This window comes from Peromyscus leucopus, chromosome 10 (assembly GCF_004664715.2).
Source record: "Peromyscus leucopus breed LL Stock chromosome 10, UCI_PerLeu_2.1, whole genome shotgun sequence".
NCBI lineage: Eukaryota > Metazoa > Chordata > Mammalia > Rodentia > Cricetidae > Peromyscus > Peromyscus leucopus.
Window position 1 is genome coordinate 89,128,437 of NC_051071.1, and position 26,391 is coordinate 89,154,827.

At 40.0% G+C, this 26,391-nt stretch overlaps 1 protein-coding gene across 4 annotated transcripts in view; it reads left to right on the plus strand.

Moving 5' to 3' along the window:
• The window catches only part of LOC114691794 (ATP-binding cassette sub-family G member 3-like), a 69,535-nt gene extending 59,421 nt beyond the window's left edge, over positions 1-10,114 (plus strand). For all 4 annotated transcript variants that reach the window (XM_037209247.1, XM_037209245.1, XM_037209246.1 and 1 more), the window contains 3 exons: positions 5,709-5,798; positions 6,582-6,667; positions 8,945-10,114. In XM_037209247.1, coding sequence (XP_037065142.1) covers positions 5,709-5,798; positions 6,582-6,667; positions 8,945-9,119 — 351 coding nt within the window. In that variant the 3' untranslated portion in view covers positions 9,120-10,114. The remainder of the gene's footprint in view (positions 1-5,708; positions 5,799-6,581; positions 6,668-8,944) is intronic.
• The last annotated feature ends 16,277 nt before the right edge of the window (positions 10,115-26,391 follow it).

A 26,391-nucleotide genomic window follows, 5' to 3' on the forward strand; every position in this document is an offset into this window, starting at 1 on the left:
CGTGTACAGTGGGAGGAGTATATCTCAGAGTTCATTTGTGTTCTGAAAAGTGTTAGAAATAGTGGAAGATTCCAGACTCCTAAGTAGTAATCAGTCTCCTGAATTAGCATAATTCTCATCTGTCTGTAATTGGTTATTCAGTCTTAGTCTTTCATGCCCATGAGTTACACACTTAATGTAAATGAATCAACTGATTAATGGAACCAGATCCCCCATTTCCCAAAAAGCATATCAAGTAAATAAAACTATTTTTTAGTATCTTCATAGTCATATTTTTTTTTCTGCTAGTGTAAGAGCATACTGTAGCTTGACAATGGCAGATGCATGTCATTGAGAAAGTGCTAAGTTTTGTTTATATTTCCTCTTTATATGGCCATATATATATGACATCCAGTAATGTAAATCTTCAATAAATATGTTATTAATTAATTTTTCTTTGAGAGATTCTTAAATACATATAAAGTGTTCTGATGAAGTCCATGCTATTTTCTCCCTCCCAAATCCTTCCCTGTGGAATTTTGAATGAGAAATGTCCTCTAACGCTCAGGGACTTGAACACTTGTTTTATAGTTGGTAGTGCTGTTGGAGAGGTTCTGGGATCACTGGGAGGTGGAGACTTGATGGGAAAAGTGTAGTCAGATGGTTTCTCTGGTCCCACTATGCCCCCACAGTCTTGTGGCCTGCTTATAAAATAATCACTCAGAAGTTTATATTAATTATAACTGCTTGGCCATTAGCTCAAGTTTAATACTGACTAGCTCTTAAATTTAAATTAACCCATAATTCTTATCTATGTTTAGCCATGTGGCTTGTTACCTTTTCTCAGTTAGACATTCACATCTTGCTTCCTCTACATCTGGCTGGCGAGTCCTGACTCAGTCCTTCATCTTCCCAGAATTCTCCTCACCTGCTCACCCTGCCTATCCTTCCTGACTGGCTACTAGCCAGTCAGTGTTTTATTTATCCACCAATCAGAGCAACACATATTCACAGCATACAGAATGAAATCCCTTTTCTGTCTAATCAAAAAGGAAGATTTTAACTTTAACACAGTAAAATTATATATAACAAAAACAGTTATCAAGCAAGAATTACAGTTATAACATCTAGTTTATTTGTATTTGGCAAAATTAAAGACAATATTCTATCTATCCTATATTTCTGAGTCTAAAGTTTTATATCTAATTTATCTTTTATCATAATCAAGGAAAATTATAATTGTAACTATCCAGCCTTCAACTACATCAAAGACCCCAGAAACATATAATATTACCTAAGTAAGGAGGAAGAACATTTAAGCAACTTCCAAAAATCTAGAGTGACAGAGACAACTGCCTGTCTGGAGAGTTTCCCAAAGTTCCTCTGTAAAGTTGGGGCATCCATCTTCAGCCCATAGGTTTTGAGTCTCAAGTCACTTCTCTCTGTGTCCTGTAGAATGTCTGACAGTTTCTTCTGTGAAGCAGGAACCTGAAGGACCATCTTGCCTTTACCCCAATTTCTGGCTCCGTGTTTTTTATTTAATAAGACTATTTAGAAATCCGTCTATGGGAGAGTCTGTCCCTGGGTGGGGGAGGGTCTTGGGTGTTTATAGTCCTGTCCCCTTCCTCTTCCCTCTCATCTTTGCACTGTCACGTGAGGATGTGAGCATTCAGCTTCCTCTCCCACTTCCTAGCCTGCTGCCTGCTGCCATGCCTCCCTGCCAGGATGGCCTCTTGTCACTCTGGAAACATGAGGCCAAAGGAATTCTCTCTTCTACAAGTTCCCTGATCATGGTGCTGTATCACAGCAACAGGAAAGTAACAGCTGCATTTCCTGTCACTCTCTCCACTCTCTTCTCCATGACTCATCCTTTGTTTGGCTTTTTGTAAATCCCTGGGTCTACTAAGCACTGCCCACATGTGCCTCTGTTTAGGGCCATCTACTGCAGCATGGGTAGGCTCTCGGGGGCCACATCCTTAAAGAAAACTCGCTCCCCCCCCCAGCAGCCATCAACTGCCAGTAGCTCCTCAGGTAGGGGTAGGAGGTCATGTCCACCTCTCCCCTCCATGCAGGGATCTTCTCTGACTTGATCTTGTACATGTGTCCCCATGTTGTCACACTGCACTGCATTCCTAGGTGTCATTGCCCAATAGTGACAGGAGAACCCTGTTTTGTTGTAGTTGTCCACAGCTTCTGGCTCTTACAATCCCTCTAGCCTCTTACATCCTGATCCTTGATCCTTGGGAGGAGGGGTGTGATACACAGATGTCTCATTCAGGGCTGGATCCTCTGTAGTCTCTCTTCTCTGTGTGTTGACCTCTGGTGAGTCTGTGTTAATCACTGTCTCCTGCAAAAGGAAGCTTCTCTGATGAAAGTCTGAGATGTGCTAATATATAGGTGTCAAAACAACTCATTAGAAGTCAGTTTAATACCACATCCATTCAGAAGAACAACAGTAGATTCTCCTCTGGGACCTGGGACCCCACTAGCCACAGTGTCAGACATGATTTCCATCTCATAGAGCAGGCCATAAATACAATCAGAAATGAATGGATGGTCACTGCCATTGTAGTTGTCTGTCCAGTGTCCCCTGTGTACTTCTTTCCCCCAAGAAAAAGAAAAGCAGAAAGGAGCCAGGTGGTGTGGTCACTGTCCTTGAGTATACTTGTAACTTCACCTCATGTCTCCTGGGACCCCTCTCCAATAATTCAGCATTTCTAGGTCACTGCCTATAGTGACAACACCCAATCAAGATGCAAGTCACCACAGACAGGAGACAAATAGAAACTGATGGAATATTCTGCCCCATCCTATTCAGAATTGGACTCAGAGTCCTCTTCTATGGCTGCTAGCCTGGACTGTAGACTAGTTTCTATAAAGGAAGCCTTGGCATTTTGATTCTGAGAATTAAAAGTCTGAAACATCCTTGGGCACTCCTGTTGGGGTATAGTGATGGTGTTTTCACCTCCCTCATTACTGGGGTACTAGACTCTCAGGGCATGGAGCAGTAGATAATCATGGCACTTATGGACCATTTCATCTGTAGGAGATTGGCTCTGCTGCCATCCCAGAGCAAGGATCCCACAACACAGAGGAAAGAACAAGGCCAAGGGACCATGTCAAGGAGTTCTGCCCATTGTTGGTTCTGGTCATTCTACCCCAGAGTGTAGAAGGGAAGCCTAGACACCTTCCAGAGCCCAGGACTGCCTGAGCATTGTTACAGAAGATTTTAAAAAGTGAAATGCGGTTCTACAGTGACTGCAGTGCTTTGGTGGAGGGTTAAAGAGGATTAAATGTGTATATATAAGTAAGATGGGTGAGGCCTATGTGACCCCCTCCTCTTTTCACTTCCCACCTGTGATTATATATTTAAGAGGGAATATAGGTTCATAAAAGAGTAAGTTTATTTGAGAGAATATATGGGTGGAAATTTCAGAAGGAGTACATGGGATATTATGATGATAAACTGGCTCCTGGAAGTCTCCCTACATTCTATGAACTAGATTGGCCTTTGGTTAGAATCCAGATGAAATTACACAAATACCAGAGAAACAAGTAAATAAATAAAAGAACACATTAATATGCACTGGTAGGAATGCACACCTCCTCAGATGGATAGAGGCCTCCGTCCTTCCCCATGCTGCTGCTGGTATGATGGAGACTACCTTAGAGTAACTCAGAATGAAAGAGATTTGTTTAAGATTAGAATTTTTCTCAGAAGGGCTGGGGACCTCTCTCCACATGAATGTTACATGTGTCTCCTATCTTAGGGAGTCCACAGGCCTTACCACCAGGGAAACTAAAATCAGTTTCTCATCAATTGTGTTGAGGAGCTCTCCTCCACCTTGCTTTCTCTTAGGCTACAAAGTTTTTACCCAGACTCCTCTGCTAAAATTAACAGCCCACAGTTTCTTGCTGGGGACCACATGCTGCTAAAAATCTGAAAAAAAAAAAAAAATTGAAAGAGACCTGGGAGGCCCCTTCCTGTGACTTTAACTGAGAGCACAGTCCAGAAGGTTGAAGAGGTGGGACACTTTACACCCAAGAGAAAGGCTGCTGACATCATTGCCCAGGGGAAACGCACAATCTCAGCACAAGGAAAAATCATTAAAATTAAGATTTGAAAGTATTATTTATTAATTTTTAAATGATAATAAAAACTTGTTAATGTAACTCAAACAGTTTTTCTGTTAAAAGATCAATTTGATGAGTGTCTAGTCTTACACTTACTTAAAAAAAAATATAGTCAGGAAGCTTTCCTGGATGGACAAGTACATATGTCCCAAATTGTTCCCTTTGGATCATTCAGGCATTCTTTAAAATTAATTCTGAAAAGGAACCTAACAATACCTCATTACCTAAAGTACATGTTTGTAGGGTTCACTTTGTTTATACTTTTTATAAATGTACTTATAAAACTGATGTAGAGAATTGAATACTTAGGTAAACCGTGTTCACTGCACAGCACAGCACATGTGCCCAAGGAGGGATTGCTACAATTGTGTGGCAGGACATCCCTGGGCTCAAGTGTCCTTTTCCTTTGAATGGGACCATGGCCCTACCAGAGCAAATGGCATATTGACCTCTTTATGAGAGAGGGACACATGGGGTGCTGAAGGTTGCCAGAGTCTGTTGCTCTCATTCCCAGATGTGCAGACAGGTCCACTGGAATCCTCTTATCCATAGAGAAGATGAATTATTCCTCACACAAAAGGGGGATGGATTCTTTCACCAATGGGTGATGATACCTCTGACAGTTTTGTTGTTCAGGCTTGTTTTGCTAATGTGGGACTTTTGTATTTCCATGTGAAATTTAGTATTGTTTTTTTCAATTTATATGAACTGTATTATAATTTTGATGAGGATTGCATTGAATCTGTTGATTGCTTTTGGTAAGATTGATATTTTCAAATTTTTTATTGTACCGATCTTTAAGCACGGGAGGTCTGTTGTCTAGTAACTTCAGTTTTCCTTTCAATGTGTTGAACTTTTTATTGTACAAGTATTTCATTTGGTTAGATTTATTCCAAGATTCCCCTCCCATCCACTCACCCTCTTCTTTGGGGTTTTTGTGAATGAGACTATTTTCCTCTTTTCTTTCCCATTATGTTTGTAATTTGTACTTAGAAAATCTCCCGACTTGTCTGTTTGTCATGGTGTTTTATCACAGCCACAGGAAAGGAACTAAGACAACTGGTTATTGTATAAAGTTTGAAAACTAGTTTTGATGCCAATTGTTGTATTTTCTGTAGAAGCATTTGGTCAGGTGCAGTCTGCATGCACACACAGTCATTGTTTTGCATATTCTACTGTACTTGAGAGTGGATAGGACAAGGTTTATGTGAACTTCAGAGCTGTCCCTGGCTCACACTTGTTCATCATTATAATATCTACATAAGCTAGATATTATAATGAACTTATTAATCTTTTAAATATGAAGGATGGATATATTTGAAGTTTAAAGGGTACGCATAGGTTACATGCCCCTTTTAAAGACAAACAACACAAGCATCTGAGGGTTTGGCTCCTGTAGAGTGGGGTGGCAGGTCTTTATTTTAAAAACCATGGAGACCCTTGCCTTTGCGAAGAGAGAAGAATTCTGTTTGGAGTTTATTGAAAGAATGTTTTAAAGAGCTGGTCTGAGAAGAAAAAACTCTTGAAGCATGAGGATCTTGTCTAGAATTCTTAGTCACTGGACTGGTTCTAATTGTTGTTTCTTTTCTTTGTAGTTTATCTCAGGTCTATCACTATTTTACACGAACTTCTTGCAAGACCTCTCATGGATTCAGTACTTCAGCATTCCTCATTATGGATTTACAGTAAGTTGTCCTGTCTGTCACTGTACTTGGGGTCTCCAACTGTAGCAACTGAAATGAATCCCAACCCAGCCCTTTCCCCAGATGTAATCTCTAACCAGCAGCTGCCTGGGATTTTCCTTCCAGGAGCAAAAGATGAGAACTTTCATGTTAATTCTAGCCAAAGGTCAGTGAGTCATCTGGGATTTTCCACAGTCATATGTTATTTGAGAGACATGAAGGGTGAGAAAAATCTCAGGGTAAAGAGAGAAGATAGTTGATATGATGAAAAGCATACAATTGTGATTCTACCCAATAAGGAATAATGAAAGGATCCGGGACTAAGATATATAGTTTATATCAGGAAATTAAAAGAATAAAAATCATGTGATAACCATAGCCATATTGGCTATGCCAAGCTTTCTCTGCAGTAAAGTGTGTCTTAACAGACTTTCTTACTCCCATAATCTCAACTGGTTTTGATGAAAAGAAACAAGAAATATTGTTACTATGAATCAATAGTATTGTTTTAATATCAGTGTCTACATGGTTATGGACTGGGCAGAGAAAGAGGTGCTTGAGGTAATCTAGTTGGAGAGTCCACCTCTTAGTAGTTGGGAAGCACCATCATTTCAATCCAAAGCACTGCTTTGCTGGGCAGACTGAACTTGGTGGAGGTTGTTCATTTAAAAATATTTTTGGAAATTACAGTCCAGACTGATCTTGAATTTATAGCTGTAATTATTCTTTAGAAACTTATGGAAATATTGAACTCTTTGCCTTTCTCTGATTTTGTTTGTGTTACAGGCTTTGCAGCACAGTGAATTCCTGGAACAAAACTTCTGTCCAGAACATAACGCAGCAGAAGTCAGTAGATGTCAGAACTATGTAATGTAAGCTTGAGTTCAGTGTCATAATGGGGACAGAGAATGCTCCTAGACTTGGAGGGGAAACCCATCCTTTCAGGATTAACACTGTCCTCTCCTGGTTCCCCAGAGAGAATCACTGTAACCAGTGCACACATGGATGTGTTTTGATCCTACTGTTCTATGGTGTAGAATGTACAGAAAGGGTTCTTTGGGGGCATTTAAAAATGATTTTGGTGTCTTGATTGTGGATTTGAGTTCCTTGATTCAGAACACTTGAGTTTGACCTAGGCTACTCAGATAGTTAACAAGGGTGTACAGTTTCTACATGTATAGACTATGGTACCTGTGAGCAGAGCCCAAGAACATCAGGGTAGCAAGGACTAAAGTGAGTGAGTTTTACCTGTCAGATTTCAGGGCCTTCCTTTGCCTTGCATTCTAGAGGACTTCACGAAATCAAAGACTGGTGTGTGTGTGTGTGTGTGTGTGTGTAAAATATCTTACCAGAGGATATGACCTGCAATGAAAGAAACACGTATTTCAGTGTATTGAGAAGGAGATATTATTTTTGTCTAATACCATGAAAATAGAAACAATTTTTTAAATAAAATTAAAGTGTATTGTTTTAAAGTTTCAATATCTTCCCTTTCTACAATTGCTCTCATTGATTTGATTTTGATGTATAAATGAGAGAGGAACATGCTGATATGCTCAATCTCTCCTTATATTCAAAATAATACTGAATAATAGTAACCCAATTATGTTTGAACTACTGATAAGAAAACAAGTATGAGGGAGTATCTTATTTCCCATATCTCGTTTCTCCTGGTGTGTTCTGTATCCTAATAGAAGTTCCTTACTAGCTTCTTGTCAGAAGAATGTGGAAAGTGTTGTTGGTTGTTTTTACTCTTTTAGGGGGCCCCCACCCAGCTCCCAAATAAATCATACACAGAGGCGTATACTTAATAATTAAAGCCCATCATTAGCTTGACTTGTTTCTTGCCAGCTTTTCTTAACTTTAAATTATCCCATCTATCTTTTGCCTCTGGGCTTTTTCCTTTTCTTATTTTGTATATCTTACTTTCAATCTTACTCTGTGGCTAGCTGTGTGGCTGTGTGGCTGGCCCTTAGCAACATCCTCTCCTTGCTCTCTTGTGCTTTTTCCTTTTCCCCCCATATTTCTCCTATTTATTCTCTCTGTATGCCAGGCCTACCTATCCTTTCTCCTTCCTCACTATTGGCATGGCAGCTCTTTATTAGACCATCAGGTGTTTTAGACAGGCAAAATAACAGTTTCACAAAGTTAAACAAATGCAGCATAAAAGAATGCATTGCATCTTTGCATCATTAAACAGATGTTCCACAAACAAAGGTAACACATGTTAAAATAATATTCCACAAACATATGGGTAAAGTGAAACCAGAGGTGGGTCATCCACAGACCTCACAAGAGGAAGAAATTTCAGTGGATTTAAAAACTATTAAATCCTAAGAGATACAGGGGATGGAGACACAGATATGGAGACACACAGGGATGGAGGCACACAGGGATGGAGACACACAGGTGGTGATTGTAGTGTATCCAGAACTTTTAGCAGCAGCTGCTTTTCTAACCTGTGTCTGGACCCCTGAATCCTGCTGTGCTCCAACTGCTACCCAGGCTCTATCTGTAGCCATGGGCTGCTGGGGATGTTCCATAGCTGAGCATCCCTGGTTGTCACTGCTCTTTTAGTAAAGGATCTGACAGGAATTGACTGACTCCTGCCAGAAATCCCTGGTCTCCTCTGATCCTGGTTCTAGAATTTGATGCTGTGTTCTTTTACACAACTGTGTACTGAGTCAGCAGAACTGCACAAAGATTGACTTTAGAGAGTCTGTGTGTCATTAGGAAGCTGAGGTTTTCCACTTCAGGAGAAACAAGTACTTCATCCATGCCTTTGTCCTTTGAGGAGAGGGCAGAATTGCAGATTTAGAAATGAATGGTACAGTGAACACTACAAAGTTGGATCTTAGTGTGTGACTCTCTAAACTCGGCCTAGATTACTGAGCCGACTTCCTCTATGGTTTTAAATAGATGTGATAGCTATGCCTCTTTGGATGGTTTTTGAAATTAACAAAGGAACCTGATTCAGGTAGTTTAGATTGACATAATATATCACAAAATAGTAAATACATCATTAATAATATCAATTAAATATAAAGAAGAAAATTTTAATGATGTGTAGAAACTGAGTTTTTAAAAGGAAGCAACAATGAATGTACTGAATAAACTTTGACACTATTTTTGTGTGTATTGAATTACAGATGTACTGGTGAAGAATTCTTGACGATCCAGGGCATCGATCTCTCATCATGGGGCTTCTGGAAGAATCATGTGGCCTTAGCTTGTATAATGATTATCTTCTTATCAGTTACCTATGTGCAATTATTAGTTATTAAGAAAAAGACATTTTTAAAATCACTCCTCCACTTTCTTTGAATTCATCTGACATTGAAAAGAAATTAAAACTTTCCCTGTGTGTGGCTGTGTCAGAGGAGCAGCAGGTGGCACTGAAGCTTCAGGAAAGTCACCAGAGTGCAAGGCACTGATGGGTGAATCTCTGATAGGCAAGACCTGGAGGGATTGAGCTTCTGAATGTCTCTTGCTACTGCTGTGCCTTCACATGTTTGCTGCTGCCATTTTTTTTTTCTGGAATGAATTATGTGAATGGGGGTTGGGAGAATACCCACTGCCTTTAATGTTGTATGCTTATCTTGTGGAAATATCCCATTCTACTGGGCATTTTTCCTGTAGATTATTATGAAGATGATTTCTTCTTAAGCTGTACTGTTTAACTGAAGTAATGGTTTTATACAGTAATAGTGGTAGTTTAAATAGAATTTTGACGAAGGGTTTTTAACACATGTAGTAAGGGGTTATGATAGAGGTGAGTTTAGTGGGAAATTTATTATAGGTAAATATAAGATATAGTGTTGTCCCCCCTCTTCCCCCAATGAAGCAGGGACTGCATTGATAGGAATTTGGACCAAGGAAGTGTCATGCAGCTAAGACTTATGAGTTTCTCTTGAGGAGTCCTATAGACTATGGTTTAGGTGAATGATTAAGAAAAACAATCAAGACCCAGGAATTAGCTTAAGTTCTTTTTGATATTGGGAAATGTGTTCATGGATTTTGGAGTGCATCATAGCTAAAACAAAGCTTTAAATAATACTTCATGTAACTAGAAAAAAAAAGTTGGATAGTTAGTTAAGATAATTGGGAAGAACTCTTAAAATTTAAACCCATATTTCTTGCAATTATAAAAACTACTGCCTTTATAACAGTTATGGCTGAAAGGCTCCTGATCTATGAGAATTCTAAAAGATAAATGGTTAACTGTATGTGAGTACTTTGGGACTATTTGTTTTTCACCTGTAATATGTAAAATGTTTACTCATTTTTTTTTACTGGTATTCATTGTAATCATTTACTTAAAAATAGAATGTAATGACATTGTAATTTTTATATTGCTTGAAAGATTCTACTGGGGTTTATAAGCTGTAAGGGAAAAAATAAAGAAGTTTGAAGGAAGACATCAGGAAGTAATGAGAAGGAAGTCATCAGGAAGTAGTGAGAAGGAAGTCATCAGGAAGTAGAAGGAAGTCACTAGGAAAGAGAAAGAAGGAAATGTCAGGGTAGAAGAACAGACAGAAAAACGATAGAGTAGAACAAGCAATGGAAACAATAATAAAATGAAGATCTAAGCTTTGACCCTCAGAAAAGTCCTAGTGTGTCTGTTTGTCTGTCTGTTAGCTCACTTGCTCTGCATCTCCTCTTCAGTTTCTCTGACCTGCTGAAGGCTGCCACCCATCAACACCCTAGGTGAGAACCTGACATGTTGGAGGGGTGTGTGTGTGTGTGTGTTAGTGTTAATGTTTGTTTCCCCCTTTTTTTTGGCCCAAGAGAAATAAGTTTTACTCCCTCAGATAGAAAAGTCAATGGAGTGATTATTCCACAGACTCTGTGGCTCCCCTTCAATTCCTGGGGTGCTGAAGGCTGCTTTCTACAGCAGCAAAACTTAATTTGCTGTTGTTGTTTTGCAAATACAGCCTAAAAACCAACAATCAGGGTCTTAGGTTCTTTGGTAGAAAGTTTTTTTACAGTTATTTAAAGAAGTGTGATTGTAAACTGCTTTCAAATATTTATACTTATATGGTGATATTTTATTTGTACTGAAAAGTGATTTTATTTGTATGTTAATAAATAAAGTTGCCTGGGGGTCAGAGCTAATAGCGAGCTATAGCAGAAGCTGGGCGGTGGTGCATGCCTTTAATCTCAGCACATGGGAGGCAGACCTAGGCAAATCTCTGTGTGTTCAAGGACACAGCCAGCATGGAGACACGTGCCTTTAATCTCAATACCAACCATAGAAGACCTGGAGGTCTGTACAGACAGGCAGTGACGAGGAGGTCATATGGTTGGGTTTACCACCAATGAGAAGGCAGAACAGAAAATCAATAAAAAGACAGACACACAGGAAGTAGGTCTCTTTCTGAGGAGGACAGCAGTGGAAGTGAAGGGTAAGGTTTTTAGCTCTTAGCTACTGCTCTGACCTCTTGGGCTTTCATCTCTGCATTGGCTCTGTGTTTCTTATTTAACAAGATGGTTTACATCTACATCGGGTACCCAACATTCATGGTACGCACAGCTGCTTGCCTGTGGCCTGCCATACCTGAGCTACACAAAGCCGGTTATGGCTGCTTGGCGGCACTGACTCCCTGGCTCCCCAGCTCAGGCCTAGCTCTGTCTAGGCTGCAGGCCCGATGGACTGTAACTACAAGCAGTTACCCACAGCTGGAACTACTTGCTTAAAGCTGGTGCTACAAACAACTCAGGCCTGCCTTGCCAGAGCTACCGCTAATTGCAGGAGCTACACACAGCTTTTGGCTGAAACGCCAATGCACATGGTCAGAGCTTAAGGAAGCCAGAGCCCAGGCTCAACTCAGAAAATGCAAACTGCCTATATCATGCCAGAAGAAAAGAACCATCTTCTGATATGGGAGAGGAGAAAAAAACAAATTAATTAACGGACTATTCTATTACTACTAATCTCAATTCTTTGATTCTATACTGATTCTTTAAACTTTTCTTAAAGCATGAATTTTATATCAAATTTACAAGATTAATATATATATATATGTACATACATTTTAAACTTTGTTAAGATATGAATGGTCCTATAGAGTACTAACCAATTCTAGAAAAAAAGCTTCAATTAGCTGCATATGTATGTCTTTGTGTTAGAGTCCCTTATCAGTTTTCTGCAGGAAATCACAGCCAGGCCTAACATCAGCTGAAGTCTCCAGGAAGAAGATGGGGCCCCACAACAACAACAATTCAACGTGGACAATAATAATATCACTAAGCTGACAAATATCATCTACAGATCAGCCTTAGATACAAAGTGCTCAGAGCAATTTTGAGAGGGTTAGCTGAAATGATCCAGTTTCAAAGACTACTTGAATAAGGACTTGAGATAAACTCTGAACTTTTGGCATTATGCTCAAACTGGACAACAAAGGATATAGTTACCTTTCTAGACTTTGACGATTAACCCAAAATTTTTCTTTTCAGAATAAAGATATCTTCACCCATACCCAGCAGGAAGCAATTTCAAGACTATCACTCCCACATTCCCAAAGAGGTGGCGTGGGGAGGGTGGTTGTTTGGTCTTTTAATGTGTTTTGGGTCTGGGATAATTTTCATTGCTTAGGAGGGTTAATTACAAGTTGTTGTTAAGGGTTAGGAAAAGGGCTAAGCAAAGGAGATTAGATTTAAGGTTCTTGTTTAAAAAAAAGAAAAAAGAAAAAGACAATTACTAGTTTCAAATACTTTACATTGGATTGGATTTTTTTATATTGTATACAAATTATATATATATTAAGATTGATATTGTTAGAAAATACTATATGTATATTTCTAATTGTACTTTATTGTTCATTTAACAATGTAATGCTATTGCTGATTCTTGAATGTTATTATTACCAAGTATTAGGATATAAAGAAATGAAAGTTAGTAGTTAGACATTACAATAGAACTTGTGGTCATATTAGGTATGTTTTCAAGATTGAGCAGATATATTTTAGATAGACAGGTCATCTTCAAACCCTTCAGAGATCTACAGAAATTGACATTTAAATTGTTTTAATAACTTAGAAAATTTTTCTGTTTTGTTATGACTATGAGACATGTCGGCTCCTGGCAGTACCAATCTACTTCAGAGAAAATATGGTCCTTGAAGAAACTGCATATGGAGTTAACTTTCATTGTGGCAAAAATTAGCCACTGGACAACAAAGTATCCTCGAATCAACTGTGGACAGACAGGACATGAAACAAAGGACTACTGATTCTTGCCAAAACAAGTGTGGTTGTGGCTTTATCAAAAGGCATCTTCTGAGGCCAGGACAATATGGCACCATTCCTGAAGTGGCCTTTGCAATCTGGAAAAGGTACAGTGCCCTTTTCTTTGAAGGCAGCTGAACAGGCAGTGGGCCGATGGCTTCTGATGTGCGGTGGAACAGCAGCTGATACAGTTATTCTTGAAGAGTAACTAAGCTCACACCTCTCAATAGTAGACTGGCATTTAGTAGAAGGATGTGGAGAAGAACAGGATGCTGAGATGAAGCCATATATACACAGCCAAAAAGAATGGAGAGCTGAATTTAAAAATAACATCAACAATTTCCAGAATTTAAGATCCTGAAACATGACAGGACACTAGTGGAATTCAGGTGTTTCTGGTACATGGATTGCTCTCATCAAATGTGAGGTCAAACTGTTGACCTTGTGTACATCCTACTTCACAAATGAGTCTGTCAGATACACTAAGCCTATAGGCTGAAGATGATACCCAACACTGTGGGGAACCTTCGGTGACTGTCCAGGCAGCTGGCTGTTTCTGTCAACTCACATTTTTTTTTTTTTTGGAAGCTGCTTGCGTGCACTTCCTGTTTTTATTTTTTTTATTAGGTAATATTATTTCCTTTTTGGGTCTCTGAGGGAGTTGAAGATTAGTTAGTTATAGTTGAAGATTAGTTAGTTATAGTTGCAGATTAGTTAGGATAGAAAGTGAATTAGGTACATTTTGGACTTACCAAAACAGGATAGATAATGTAATTATTTTCTCTGAACTTGTCAAATACAAATGAACTAGACATTGTTTAGGTATTCATTGCTTTTATATATGGTATATAGTTATTGTACTTTTGTATATAGTTTTTCTTATATTAGTTAAACTTTTTTTCCTTTTTTTCTTTTTATTAAAATAGAGAAGGGGAAATATGGTGATATTTTATTTGTACTGAAAAATGATTTTATTTGTATGTTAATAAATAAAGTTGCCTGGGGGTCAGAGCTAAATAGCAAGCCATAGCAGAAGCTGGGCAGTGGTGGTGCACACCTTTAATCCTAGCACTTGGTAGGCAGAACTAGGTAGATCTCTGTGTGTTCAAGGATACAGCTAGCATGGAGACACACACCTTTAATCTCAATATCAACCATAGCAGACCTGGAGGTCTGTATAGATGAGCAGTGACAAGGAAGTCATGTGGTTGTGTTTACCACCAATGAGAAGGCAGAATAGAAAGTCAATAAAAAGGACAAACACATAGGAAGTAGGTCTCTTGCTGAGGAGGACAGCAGTGGCAGTGAAGGGTAAGGTTTTTAGCTCTTAGCTATTGCTCTGATCTCTTAGGCTTTCATCTCTGCATTGGCTCTGTGTTTCTTATTTAACAAGACGGTTACATCTATATACTTATACACATGGACAAATGCTACAGCTATCTTTACCCAGAAAAGATTCTCATGGTAATGAACTGTGGTGAAAGCAGAGACTCATGGCTGCTCAAGGTACCAGAGTAAGTGACACTTGAGCACTTAACCCTAAACAGGACACCTATACCATCTCCTCTAAAGCTTAGGACAGTGTGGAAGAGGGTGAAAAGAGAACAGGGGCCAGAAGATGAGAAGAAAGGTTGGAAATGCTATATTGTGGGCAAGACACACATAGTCATTACCACCCTGGTCTGTCTCACAACATCTACAGCTGCCTGCACAAGACTGGGTTCCTCATCAGCACAGCAAGTGTCAGAGAGGGACTCAACAGGACAGTACTCCATTCTGCTGAACTATTGCTACTGGTAGATTATGGGTAGAGGCAGTCATTGATCTCACATACATACTCTCAGGAGAGCCATCTAGGCTCCAGAGGATATTCTAAAACCCAGGGTCGCACAAATAGCTCTGGTTAAACTATGGGTCACAAGATAAAACCCAAAGATATGACCGTGAGAAAGGGACTTGTAAAGAGGGGCATTTGAGGGATTGGAAGGGAAACAATAAAGGTGGGAGGGAGGATGGCTGAAATTACTATGTGCACATGTGGAGTTGTCAAAAACTTTTAAATAAAGATTACAAATATATAAAAGAACAGTATCTAATGAAAATTTTTTAAATTTGGTTTCTGTTATACTGTAAATCAGCAATGGTTAATTTTTTTTAAGTTCACCAACTAGATTATATGTAAAAGAATCTAAGCTTCAAGGTAATGTTATTAACTATTGCATATTAGTTTGTCTCAACAATCATGAGAGGCAATCAATCAAATTTCTTTTACCTGGAAAAGAAAAATTTTGTCCTAAAAAATCCTACATTCTTTACATTTTTACATCTTCATCTTTACAGTGAGAACATAAGTAATCATCCACCAAATATAATAGCGAATGAATCCATCATTGGCCATTTTCTGGCCCATTAAAATTGTATTGATTCCGTTTTAAAAGCATGGTTCTAAAATATGTTATAAAAACCTATGTTACTTCTAAGTTTAAAAAAAAATCAATGAACTTGATAGTGGTGCATGCATACAGTGTCTTCACTTGGGAAATGGAAAGATTAGGAGTTCAAGGTCATCCACAGGTAGTTTGGTATGTTTGACACTACCCTGGTCTAGAAAAGACACAACCTCAAAACAAAAAAAAAAACTAACACACACACACACACACACACACACACACACACACACACACACACACACACATAATTAGTGACCATAAAACATCATTGATGAGCTTATTAAATAAGATTTATGGATGGGGTCTTAGTTAGAGTTTCTATTGCTTTAATGAAACACAATGACCAAAAAGTAAGTTGGGGAGGAAAGAGTTTATTTGGCTTATTCTTCTATATCATTCTTCATCACTACAGAAAGCCAGGGCAGGAACCTGGAGGAAGGAACTGATGCAGAGGCCAAGGAGGGGTGCTGCTTACTGGTTTACTTCACATGCTTCCTTCAGCCTTTTTGTTATAGAATCCAGGATTAGCAGCCCAGAGGTAGCCCCACACACAATGACTGGTCTCTCCCTACTGAACACTTATTAAGAAAATGCCTTACAGTTAGATCTTATGAAGGCATTTTCTTAACTGAGGCTCTTTCTTCTCTGATGACTCTAGCTTGGGTTAACTTGTCATAAAACCAGCCAGAACAGCTGGATACTGCTCGGTGGTGATGTAGTGGCTGAGGAGTCTTGACTGGGGGCTTTGGCTATATTTGCAGTAAAGACAGGGTTCTTGTGATATGAAATGGCTCTTGTGACATTTCAGGGGGACTCTGATCAGAAAGTCCTTAAGTTACAGCTTAACTCAGTGGATATGAATTTGGCAAGAGGCTCTCCTGAGGAACATTGCTGAGACACAGATGTTGGGGCCCTGCCTTGCACATCAGTATCTGTGGAAACTGCCTCTTGGAATAATTGCCCACTCCTAGATCTGCTGGTTCCCAAGAACTTTTGCATTCCTAGAGATTACAGACTATGGTTTTGTAGCTGTTGTATCTGTGCCGTCACAGGTCATTATTTCCCTTATGTTTCTATAATTTAAATTCACAAGTCCTTGATTCAGTCTTTTTCCACAGCAGGATAGTACTCATCAGTAATATGGGTGTTTTTCAACATCTTTGTCAAATTTGCTAGGTGTCTCAGGTCTCTAGAGTTCGGTTCCAATGCATTTATTATTCTAGAAACTTGTCTGTTTGGCTTCTTACCCATCCCCCCCCCTCCCACACACACCTTGGTGTGTTTCCCGACCCTACTCCCTTTCTCAGTTTTCTTTGTGAAACAGGGAGGAAGTGTGTTTATTCACAGAGACTGGAACCTTGGCTTTCTCTTCAGATGCCTCAGTCACAGCAAAGCTTCTCATAGAAGCTCCTTGAGTCCTTGTCCATCCTCTTTCATGAGCTAGACACCTGTGCCAACTTCTCCCAGACATCCTCAAGTGCACAGCAAGGGGCTGGTTTGCTGTTCTAATGGTCATGTGAGATGTAAACAACAGGAGATGGAGGCCATGCTCAGTCTGCTGCTGTGGTCTCCACCCTGAGAGCAGCTCTTGTCATGACATGGGCATGCTTCCTGCATAATAAAACAGAAATTGCTGTGCTGGGGGTGGGGCTCAGTGAGAAAGGGAAGATACAATCCCCTTCTTTCCGTAATAGGTAAATACATAGCATAAAATTTACCACTTTCCCAATTTTATTTTTGTGTGTGTGTGTGTGTGTGTGTGTGTGTGTGTGTGTGTGTGTGCTATATACTGAGTGAGGTGCATGTGTCTGTGTGTGTACATTATATATTTTTTTCCATTGAGAAACCAAAGGGGTCTGTGGCACACTGAGATATTATTGTAGACAGCTGGTCCATGGCCCTGTTAAGTTGGATAAATTTGGAAAGCTATAAGAAAGGGAAGATGGGCTGGAGAGATGACTCAGCGGTTAAGAGCACTGACTGCTCTTCCAGAGGTCCTGAGTTCAATTCCCAGCAACCACATGGTGGCTCACAACCATCTGTAATGAGATCTGGTGCCCTCTTCTGGCCTGCAGGCATACATGCTGTATACATAATAAATAAATAAAATCTTTAAAAAAAAAAAAAAGGAAGACTAGTAGATGAATGGACGATACAATGTGATGACAGCATACAATGGAATATTATTTCACCCTAAAAGATATAGAATATCTTACATATGTGGTATGGCAAGAACACTGAAAACATTATACCAAGTGAGGTGGGTACAACACAAAAGGACAATAGTATGATTTTCCTTACATGATGCCTTTAGAGTCATCATTCATGGACAAAGTGGAGTTAAGAGTACCACAGACTTGGACAGGGGAGGAAAGAGAATGTGATAATTAAGAACATGAGACTTCATTTAAGATTCTGGAAAACTTTAGTTAGTAATGCATCATGGTGGTATTGTGCAGCATCGTGAGTACATCACTGACTTGTACACTTTAAAATGGAGTAAATGGGCACTTGGGAGACAGCTCCATTGGCAATGTGCCCACTGTACATCAGGAGGCCTTGAGTTCAGATCCCCAGCACCCACAGAAAAGCCAGAATGATGGTGCATGTCTGTAATGGAGCAGAGATGCTGGAGGATCATGGAGCTCACTGGGCAGCTAGTCTAGCTGAATCAATAAGTTTCAGGATCAATAAGGGGTCCTGACTCAAAGAATAAGGTGCAGTGCAATTGAGAAAAAAGCATCCAGTTATAATGTATATATGTATATATATACATATATATGTATATATAACATAAAACACAATTATATATTATGATATATATCTTTTTTTAGTGTATATTCATCTGGCATTTAATGTGTTTTGATATCCAGGTTGACAACTTCAGTACTTTCCAAGAGTATGTGCATAGAAAAAAATCAGTAGAAGAAAACGTAACTAGGCTGAACACTTGTCTGGTGTTCCTGAGCTGCTGCTTGTCTAGGTAGGAGCATGGTTGATGCCTTCCATGAATTCCTCAAGCTAGTCACTCAGAAGGGTCTGGAGAGAATGTGAGCTTCAGCTCTGTGAAGGGCTGTCTCCACAGCCTCTTCAATCAGTGCGCTCTGGCCCTCCCACAGGCATAAGTCCCACAGGACCTGTCAATCTTGTGTACAGAAACAGGTTCCCAGACAACACTACCTGTTCTGCAGACTTTCAGAGCAGGATGAAGTCTGCCTTGAGGGCAAACACGGTCAAGTGCTAACACCTTGGGTCCCTCAGCTCTCCCCTGCAGAGTGGTTCCCTTCTACTGGGCAACAAACTGGTGCCCGTCCTCGACACCACGTTCTTTGTCCCATCTGACCTTCGTCACTGCAGGTCCCAGAGCCATGAAGCCGTGAGGAGTCGAGAATGGGGCCCTGGTGACAACTCCTTTGTGTTGCTGACTGAATCATTATCCTAATTTCTGACTAACATAATTATGAAATCATTAGGTAAGATGAAATATTTTATTATATATTTTTTCAAGACAACATCTCACTATGTAGCTCTGGTTGTCTTGGAACTCACTATGTAGAGCAGGCAGGTCTCAAATTCACAGAGATCCGCCTGCTTCTGCTTTCCAAGTGCTAGGATTAAAGGCTTGTGCCACTATGCTTGGCTACAAAATATTTTTTATGGCAATAAAGTGCAACTGATATTTCCTGTAGCTCTGTAATACAACTTGAAAGCGGCATGGTGATAGCCCCAGTACTTCTTTTATTATTCAGGATCATTTTAGCTATTCTTTGTTTGTTTGTTTGTTTGTTGGTTGGTTGGTTGGTTTTGTTCTATTATTCCATATGAAGTTGAGAATTGTTCTTTCAATTGTAAATAATTGGGATTTTTTAATGGGGATTGAATTGAATCTGTGGATTGCTTTCCATCTTCTTCAATTTCTTTCTTCAAATACTTGAAGTTTGTATCATACAAGTCTTTTACTTTCTTTGTTAGAGTTACCTCAAGATTTTTTATATAATTTGAGACTATTGTGAAAGATGTGGTTTCTAGGATTTGTCAGTCAATTCATCCTTTCTATATAAGAGGTCCACTGACTTTTTTGAGTTAATCTTGTATCCAGCCACTTTGCTGAAAGTGTTTATCAGTTGTAGGAGTTCTCTGGTAGAATTTTTAGGGTTACTAAGGTATACATATCATCTGCAGTTAATGATACTTTGATTTTTTTCCTTTCCAATTTGTATCCCCTTGATATCTTTCAGTTGTCTTATTTCTCTAGCTAAAAGTTCAAATACAGTATTGAAAAGATAAGGAGAGGGTAGATAATCTTGTCTTATTTTCCTGATTTTATTGGAGCTGTTTTGAATTTCCCTCCATTTAATTTGATGTTGCAATAGGCTTGCTGTAAATTGTCTTTATTATGTTTATGTATGTATCCCTGATCTCTCCAGGATTTTTATCATGAAGGGATGTTGGATTTTGTCAAAGGCTTTTTCTGCATTTAATAAGAAGACCATGTTGTTTCTTAAATTTAATTTCACATCATTAACGAAACACCCTAAATATGCTTAAATGCAATTTTAAATACTGCACTGAATATGGGCATTGATGTTCTATAGAGAGTGTCTGCATTTAAGCCATGACTTTTTCTCAATCAATCCCTTATGTTACAATAAGATTGAATTAAAGCTCCTTGCTTGGCTTCTATGTCAAACATTCCAACATTAACTTGGCATGAGAGTTGTTTAGAAAGACTTCTACATTGCTGGAGTGAGTTAGAAAGTTTCCCTACTTTATTGAGGAACTAATCTGTTCAGATTTAAAAATGAGGATACTAATATTGATTTTAAATATCATATCTATATGACCTAATACCAATGTCATGGGAACAGATGCAGTTTTCTTTCCTGTGTCCTGAAACTGTTCTTCCAACCCATGACCAGTTATGTGCCCATCTTGGGCAGGGAGCTGGATTTTTCTCCTCTGAAATCTAGGAACTAATCAGTAGTCTACTGAGGAAAAATACCTCATGGTAGAATATACTGTTCATTCCAGTAACCTCTGTCTTATCTCTCTACATTGTGGAAGGAAAAGTGTCTCTTCTTAGACTGTAAGGTTAGCCATGCTCCAGAATATAGAACATGGGAGTTCACCATCCACAGGACTTCATGTGACATTGAACAGGAACACAAGACCTTCATTTTTGAGTGGTATCTGTTGCTACATTAAAATCTAAAATTAAAAAACTGCGTGGAGTGACATAAAACACATGACTTGTCATGAAGAGCCTCCCGCAGGTGTTTCTCGGGCCTTGTGTAGACGTACAGAACAGCATGGACATAGTGGCAGCTGCAGAGGAGTCCAGGTTGTCACGCAAAGAATCCAGAATCAGAAGATGTTTTGAATTTTATTAGGAAAAAATATAATCGAGGTAAAATTGCAAAATCAATGTGAGGTAGAACAGATGTAAAATATTAAGAAGAAATTAAAAATAATAACATGCTTGAGGAAGCCCTTTACTGGTTAGTCACATTGGTGAAATAACATTTCAAAGGAAGAATTCAATTCCTGGGTTTCTGTGAAGGGATGATTTGAGTCAGAAGAAGCAGCATCCTGGGGAGGGAGAATGAGTAGTAGGGCTGAAAAAGACGGCAAACACCATAACTGAGAGCAGGAAATTCAATGAGGAGAACGTGTGCATCTGACAGGGCCTTGCTTGAAATTCACTTGGATCCTAACACTCTGACTTTACGTCTGGGATGGGTCCAGAATGTGCATGCCCAGTCATTTCTCAGGGCTCCAATAATCAGGGGCCAGAATGCTCCTCTGAGCTTCCACTCTAGGACTTGGTAGGTTCTGAGGAGGACTTGAGGGTTCTTCTTTAGTGACATGGAGGGTCATAGAGATTTTAACACAAGAGACTCAGAACCTGACCATGGGGATAATTGCAACTGCCTTGAGAATGGGAAGAGGCTGTGTTTGTAAATTCTAAAATGAACGCTCAGAAGAGAAAGGCCAGGAGTCTAGTGTGTGTGTGTGTGTGTCTGTGAGAGAGAGACAGAGACAGAGAGACAGAGACAGAGAAACAGAGACAGAGACAGACAGAGACAGAGAGACAGCGAGAGAGGCACACCAAGCTGAGAACTTTTTCTGGAACTTGTGGTAAATCCTTAAAAAGAGACTACACTTCATTTGTATTTCTTGCAATGTGAAACTAAGAAGAAGAAGAAAATATTGAAGGCACCTTCTTCTGTTATTACCCTTAGATGGCCATATAAAAATTTTTCTTTTCATGTCTCCTCTTCCAATATCATTCTGTTTCTTTAAAAAATATAAAAAATGTTAATTTTATGTTGGCTACAAAATATTTGCTATTTTAACCCACTAAGTTTGAGGGTCACAGAGCAGGGAAGTAAAGCTAATAAGATGACTGCAGCAAAACTTGTGACAGTAACCCCCTCAGACTCATGAGTTCATACTTTGAAGTTTTGGTTGTCAGCCTAGCCTTAATGGCTAAGCTGCCTCTCCAACCCCATTGATTATTATAGATAGGTTGTCTCTCTCTTTTCTTTATGCAAATTCACAAAAGTTCTTGTAGTCAAAGTGATACTAAAGAAGGCACTTTTGATCATAACAGCACTTGGTTATTCAGGCTGTTTAGTCCATGGACCACGTGCTGCTGGCAGCATGGACACAGTGTTATTGTATGTGTGCAATCCACTTGTGCATTATCTGCTTGTAGTAACTAACACTGTTTTTGAATTAATGTAATATTTAAAAATTGGTACTATGGACTTAGCTTACCAATCCAAAGACTCTAAATATTGCTTTAGAAGTAGAAACTAACAATATACGACAGGCTTCTACATAGTTCTGTGTAAGGAGGGTAATGATTATTGGCACTTTTATACATACAGATGTCTCTAGTACTATATAAGCCTTCAAAAGACTGATATAAATCTGTTTATAAATCTGTTGGCTTGACTTTCAAATTAACTTTACCCTCATTGGTTGCTTTTGTAAATGTAACTAATCGTCAACATGCTACAGAAGCCAGGCTTCTGACGTAGGAACCCGGAAGATATTTTTGAGAATCTGGGACATTGCTCACAGGGCGCATAGACTGGACTTGAGTCGTGCCTGGCAGAAGGGCCGTTCCTTCTATACCTTGTACTGGTTTACACTTGGGCCGAAGGAGTTTATTGCCACTAACACCTTGGCAAGTGTCGTTTCCCTCCCCGAAATATGGGATACAATCAGACCAGTGGGGACAAAACCTGATCCCAGCTACAAGGGACACTGAACGAACCGCCAGCTCTAAGTCATGATGTCTTCAGAAACGATTACTCACGGACAGGGCAGGGAGTTGTCAGAGTTGCACTGAAGCCAATGCTGGACGCGCTAGTGCTTGGCTGTAATCCCAGTGCTTGGAAACCCGGAGAAGGACAAAGTTTAAAGCAGGCTTAAAAGGTAAACTTTAAAAAGCAGGTTTAAAGGTAGCTTCATGATGAGAGCCTGCCTCGAACCAACACGCTCAAGTGGCTTGTGACAGCTCTTCCGAAGTAACTAAAAGCCAAGAGGTGAAGTAGAAATGGTTCGTGTGCATGGGAATTGGACGCTTCATATTTGTTACACACACACACACACACACACACACACACACACACACACACACACACACACATTTCCCCTGTAGACTGAGGTGTTAAAACAAAGAGTAGAGATATGAAATGGGCCAATATGTTCTAAAGAGACAATTGTGTTCCCTTCTCTGGCTATCAGACTTTTGGAACAGTGGACTTTAAGAAATTAGAATCTTGGTGGGGTGTTGTAGCACACACCTTTAATCCCAGCACTCAGGAGGCAGAGGTAGGCAGATTTCTGTGAGTTCACGGCCAGCTTGGTCTACAGAGTAAATTCCAGGACAACCAGGGGCTGTTACACAGAGAAACCCTGTGTGTGTGTGTGTGTGTGTGTGTGTGTGTGTGTGTAAGGGGGGGCATTAGACTGTACCCCCAGAGATCTCCTGTGTAGAGGAAATGGTTGATGCCCTGGGGGCAACCAGAGGAGGAACTTGTCTTCTGGACAAAGATTCACAAGTTGTCAGGTGATCTTGAAGGAGAGACTTGGAGCTGAGACCAGGGTAGGCAGTGGACCCCTCTTTGATGGGCTGCTTATTTATGCACATCTCTTTCCTTCTAGTTCACCCTATCTCATGTCAGGACCCCTGAAGATGGACTTAGGAGGGCCACTGAACTTTATTTTCCCTCTTCCCAATGTGGCCATACTGAATAAATCTTGTTTTCTTCTTCTTTTTTAAACACACACACACACACACACACACACACACACACACACACACACACAAACGGCTCCTTTAACTGGCTGATAGAGGACAGGTGGTCAACCCTGTCTTGCTGGGGCACAGGCTGTGATCCCCATATCTGGTAACAAATTGGCTTGGATAGGAAGGTTTCACTAATACTCAAGGCCAGGGCTTTAGGTCATAAAATTGCCTTGTTAACCTGAGATAATAAAACCATGAAGACTACAGTGATACCTAGAATAGTAAAATAGGGGGCCCACTCTCCACCTTTGGCATCGTTATTTCTGATATACTGTGGGAAAACAAGTTTATTTTGATTTTTCTCAGTTTGGACCTGTTTGGTTGGAACCTCCAGCTTACACCCTGCATGATCCAGGAAGCCCATTCCTGTCTCTCTCTCCAAATCCTACCCACTCATAGTCTCCAAACAAAGGAAAGGCACCAAAAAGCCCAGTTCCACATACTTGGCGGCTATGGCAGCTCCTCCCCTGAAGTTCCCAGCAGCCTAAGTCCCTGCCCAAAGTGCTCAGCTTTTGACCATACTTGGGAACAAACCCAGCTAGTGGCAGACACACCATCACTCCTTGCCTACAACCTAGAAAGTTTCCATGTTTTTGTTTGTGGGTGCGGCTCCTCTGGCCTCTATCTCTGGGACTAGAGAACCCACCCAGGAGTTGCTTTGCTCGAATAAACCTGTTGTTACACTTTTTCAGTTCGGTTTGATTTGGCTTACTGTGTCGGTGGAGAAATCCTATTATCGAGGGAGGGGGCAAAAGACCTATGAAGTGGCACTAGGCGGTGGGGTTTCGAGAGCTTTCTTTGTGTCCAGGCTGCTCAGGCTCATGGACACGGGAAAGCCAGATTCCACAGAAACAGAGCACGGGAAAACATGACCTTGAGAGCCTGGGACACAGGGTCTAGGCTGGTGCCGACTCAGTCCCCTGGGGAAGTGAGCCCAGCAGACCCAGCAGCAACCAACCCCGACAGCTCTTGTGTTTAACTCTCACACACACACACCAGCCCCCACCCTGTGTTCTGCAGTGTCTGTGCGGAGGGAAAATATGGGAGAAGGGACTGGAAGGGAGTAGGCAAGCCCACCCAGGCAGGAGGTCTGTGCAGCATTTTACTGCAATTTCTCTTGGCTTTGTTTCCCCAGTGATGCATTTAGCTGCAACACATAGAGAGAGACCCCATTCAGGAGAGTGGGGTCATTATCTACACACAGAAGGCCATTTAGGGAGAGAACAAGCAAAAGGTCAGCTGTTTCAGTGGGACTGTAAAACAAATGCAATAATTAGGGCCAACTGGGCACCCTCCCCCGGGCAAAGCTGCCTGGGATCATAAACTAATTTCCCTGAAAGTTCTCAGTTTAGGGGGAAGCAAATCATGGACTCTAAATGACAGTTTTGTTGTTAACCTTAACCCTAGTGGATAGCTAACGTATTATATGACTAAAGAAAGGAGGCAAGAGGGGAATATTTTTTACAACAAAGGAATGGATTATGTACTCTAAGTTATTTTAAAATACTGGTTCTGTCTTAGTGTTATTTCTTTTTTATTATATATATATATATATATATATATATATATATATATATTTTTTTTTTTTTTTTTTGTTTTTCGAGACAGGGTTTCTCTGTGTAGCTTTGCACCTTTCCTGGAACTCACTTGGTAGACCAGGCTGGCCTCGAACTCATAGAGATCCACTTGCCTCTGCCTCCCGAGTGCTGGGATTAAAGGCGTGCGCCACCACTGCCCGGCTTATTATATTTTTTTATGTAAAACAATTTTTAAAATTTGAATGTATTTTGATCATATTCTTCCCCTCTCCTAAGTCCTTCCAGATCCTCTCCCCTCACTAACCACGCAACTTCATTCTTCCTCATAAAAAAAAATTAAAAAATACATCAACCCGCAACCAAATAAACACAATAAAACAACACCCAAAAAGAAACAAACAAAAACTCCCCAAACTATAACCAAATAAAAGCTCATTAAAAAACCAAAATCTCTGGAGTCTGTTATCTGTTGTCAGGTACTGCTGAACACCAGGCCTGCTCTGGAGTGGCTGATGTACCCAGTGTCACTCCATGGGAGAACACTGATTTCCCCTCTCCCAGCAGGTAGAAATGACACTTCAGTTGTTAATGTTTACCCTAGTGGCTAGGTTTGCACTCATTCACTTTTTGAAAGCCTTTTGGGTATGATTTTTATTAGATGTAACTTTTTTTTTTTTTTTTCTTTCGAGACAGGGTTTCTCTGTGTAGCTTTGTGCCTTTCCTGGGACTCACTTGGTAGTCCAGGCTGACCTCGAACTCACAGAGATCCGCCTGGCTCTGCCTCCCGAGTGCTGGGATTAAAGGCGTGCGCCACCAATGCCCGGCTTAGATGTAACTTTTATAGGGTTGGCTGTTCTTTTTTTCTAGTTCAACATTATTGACATTTCTTATCTCTCTGTACATGGTCTGTGTAAAAAAAATTAAAAATACATTTGTTTTAAAATTAAGTGTTTCATTTTAGTGATGAAATACAGGAAATGATCCCCCTCATCCCCAGACCTAATTGTCTTTTATTAAACCCAGTGTAAAGAGAGAGCAAAGAGGACATGAGTGTT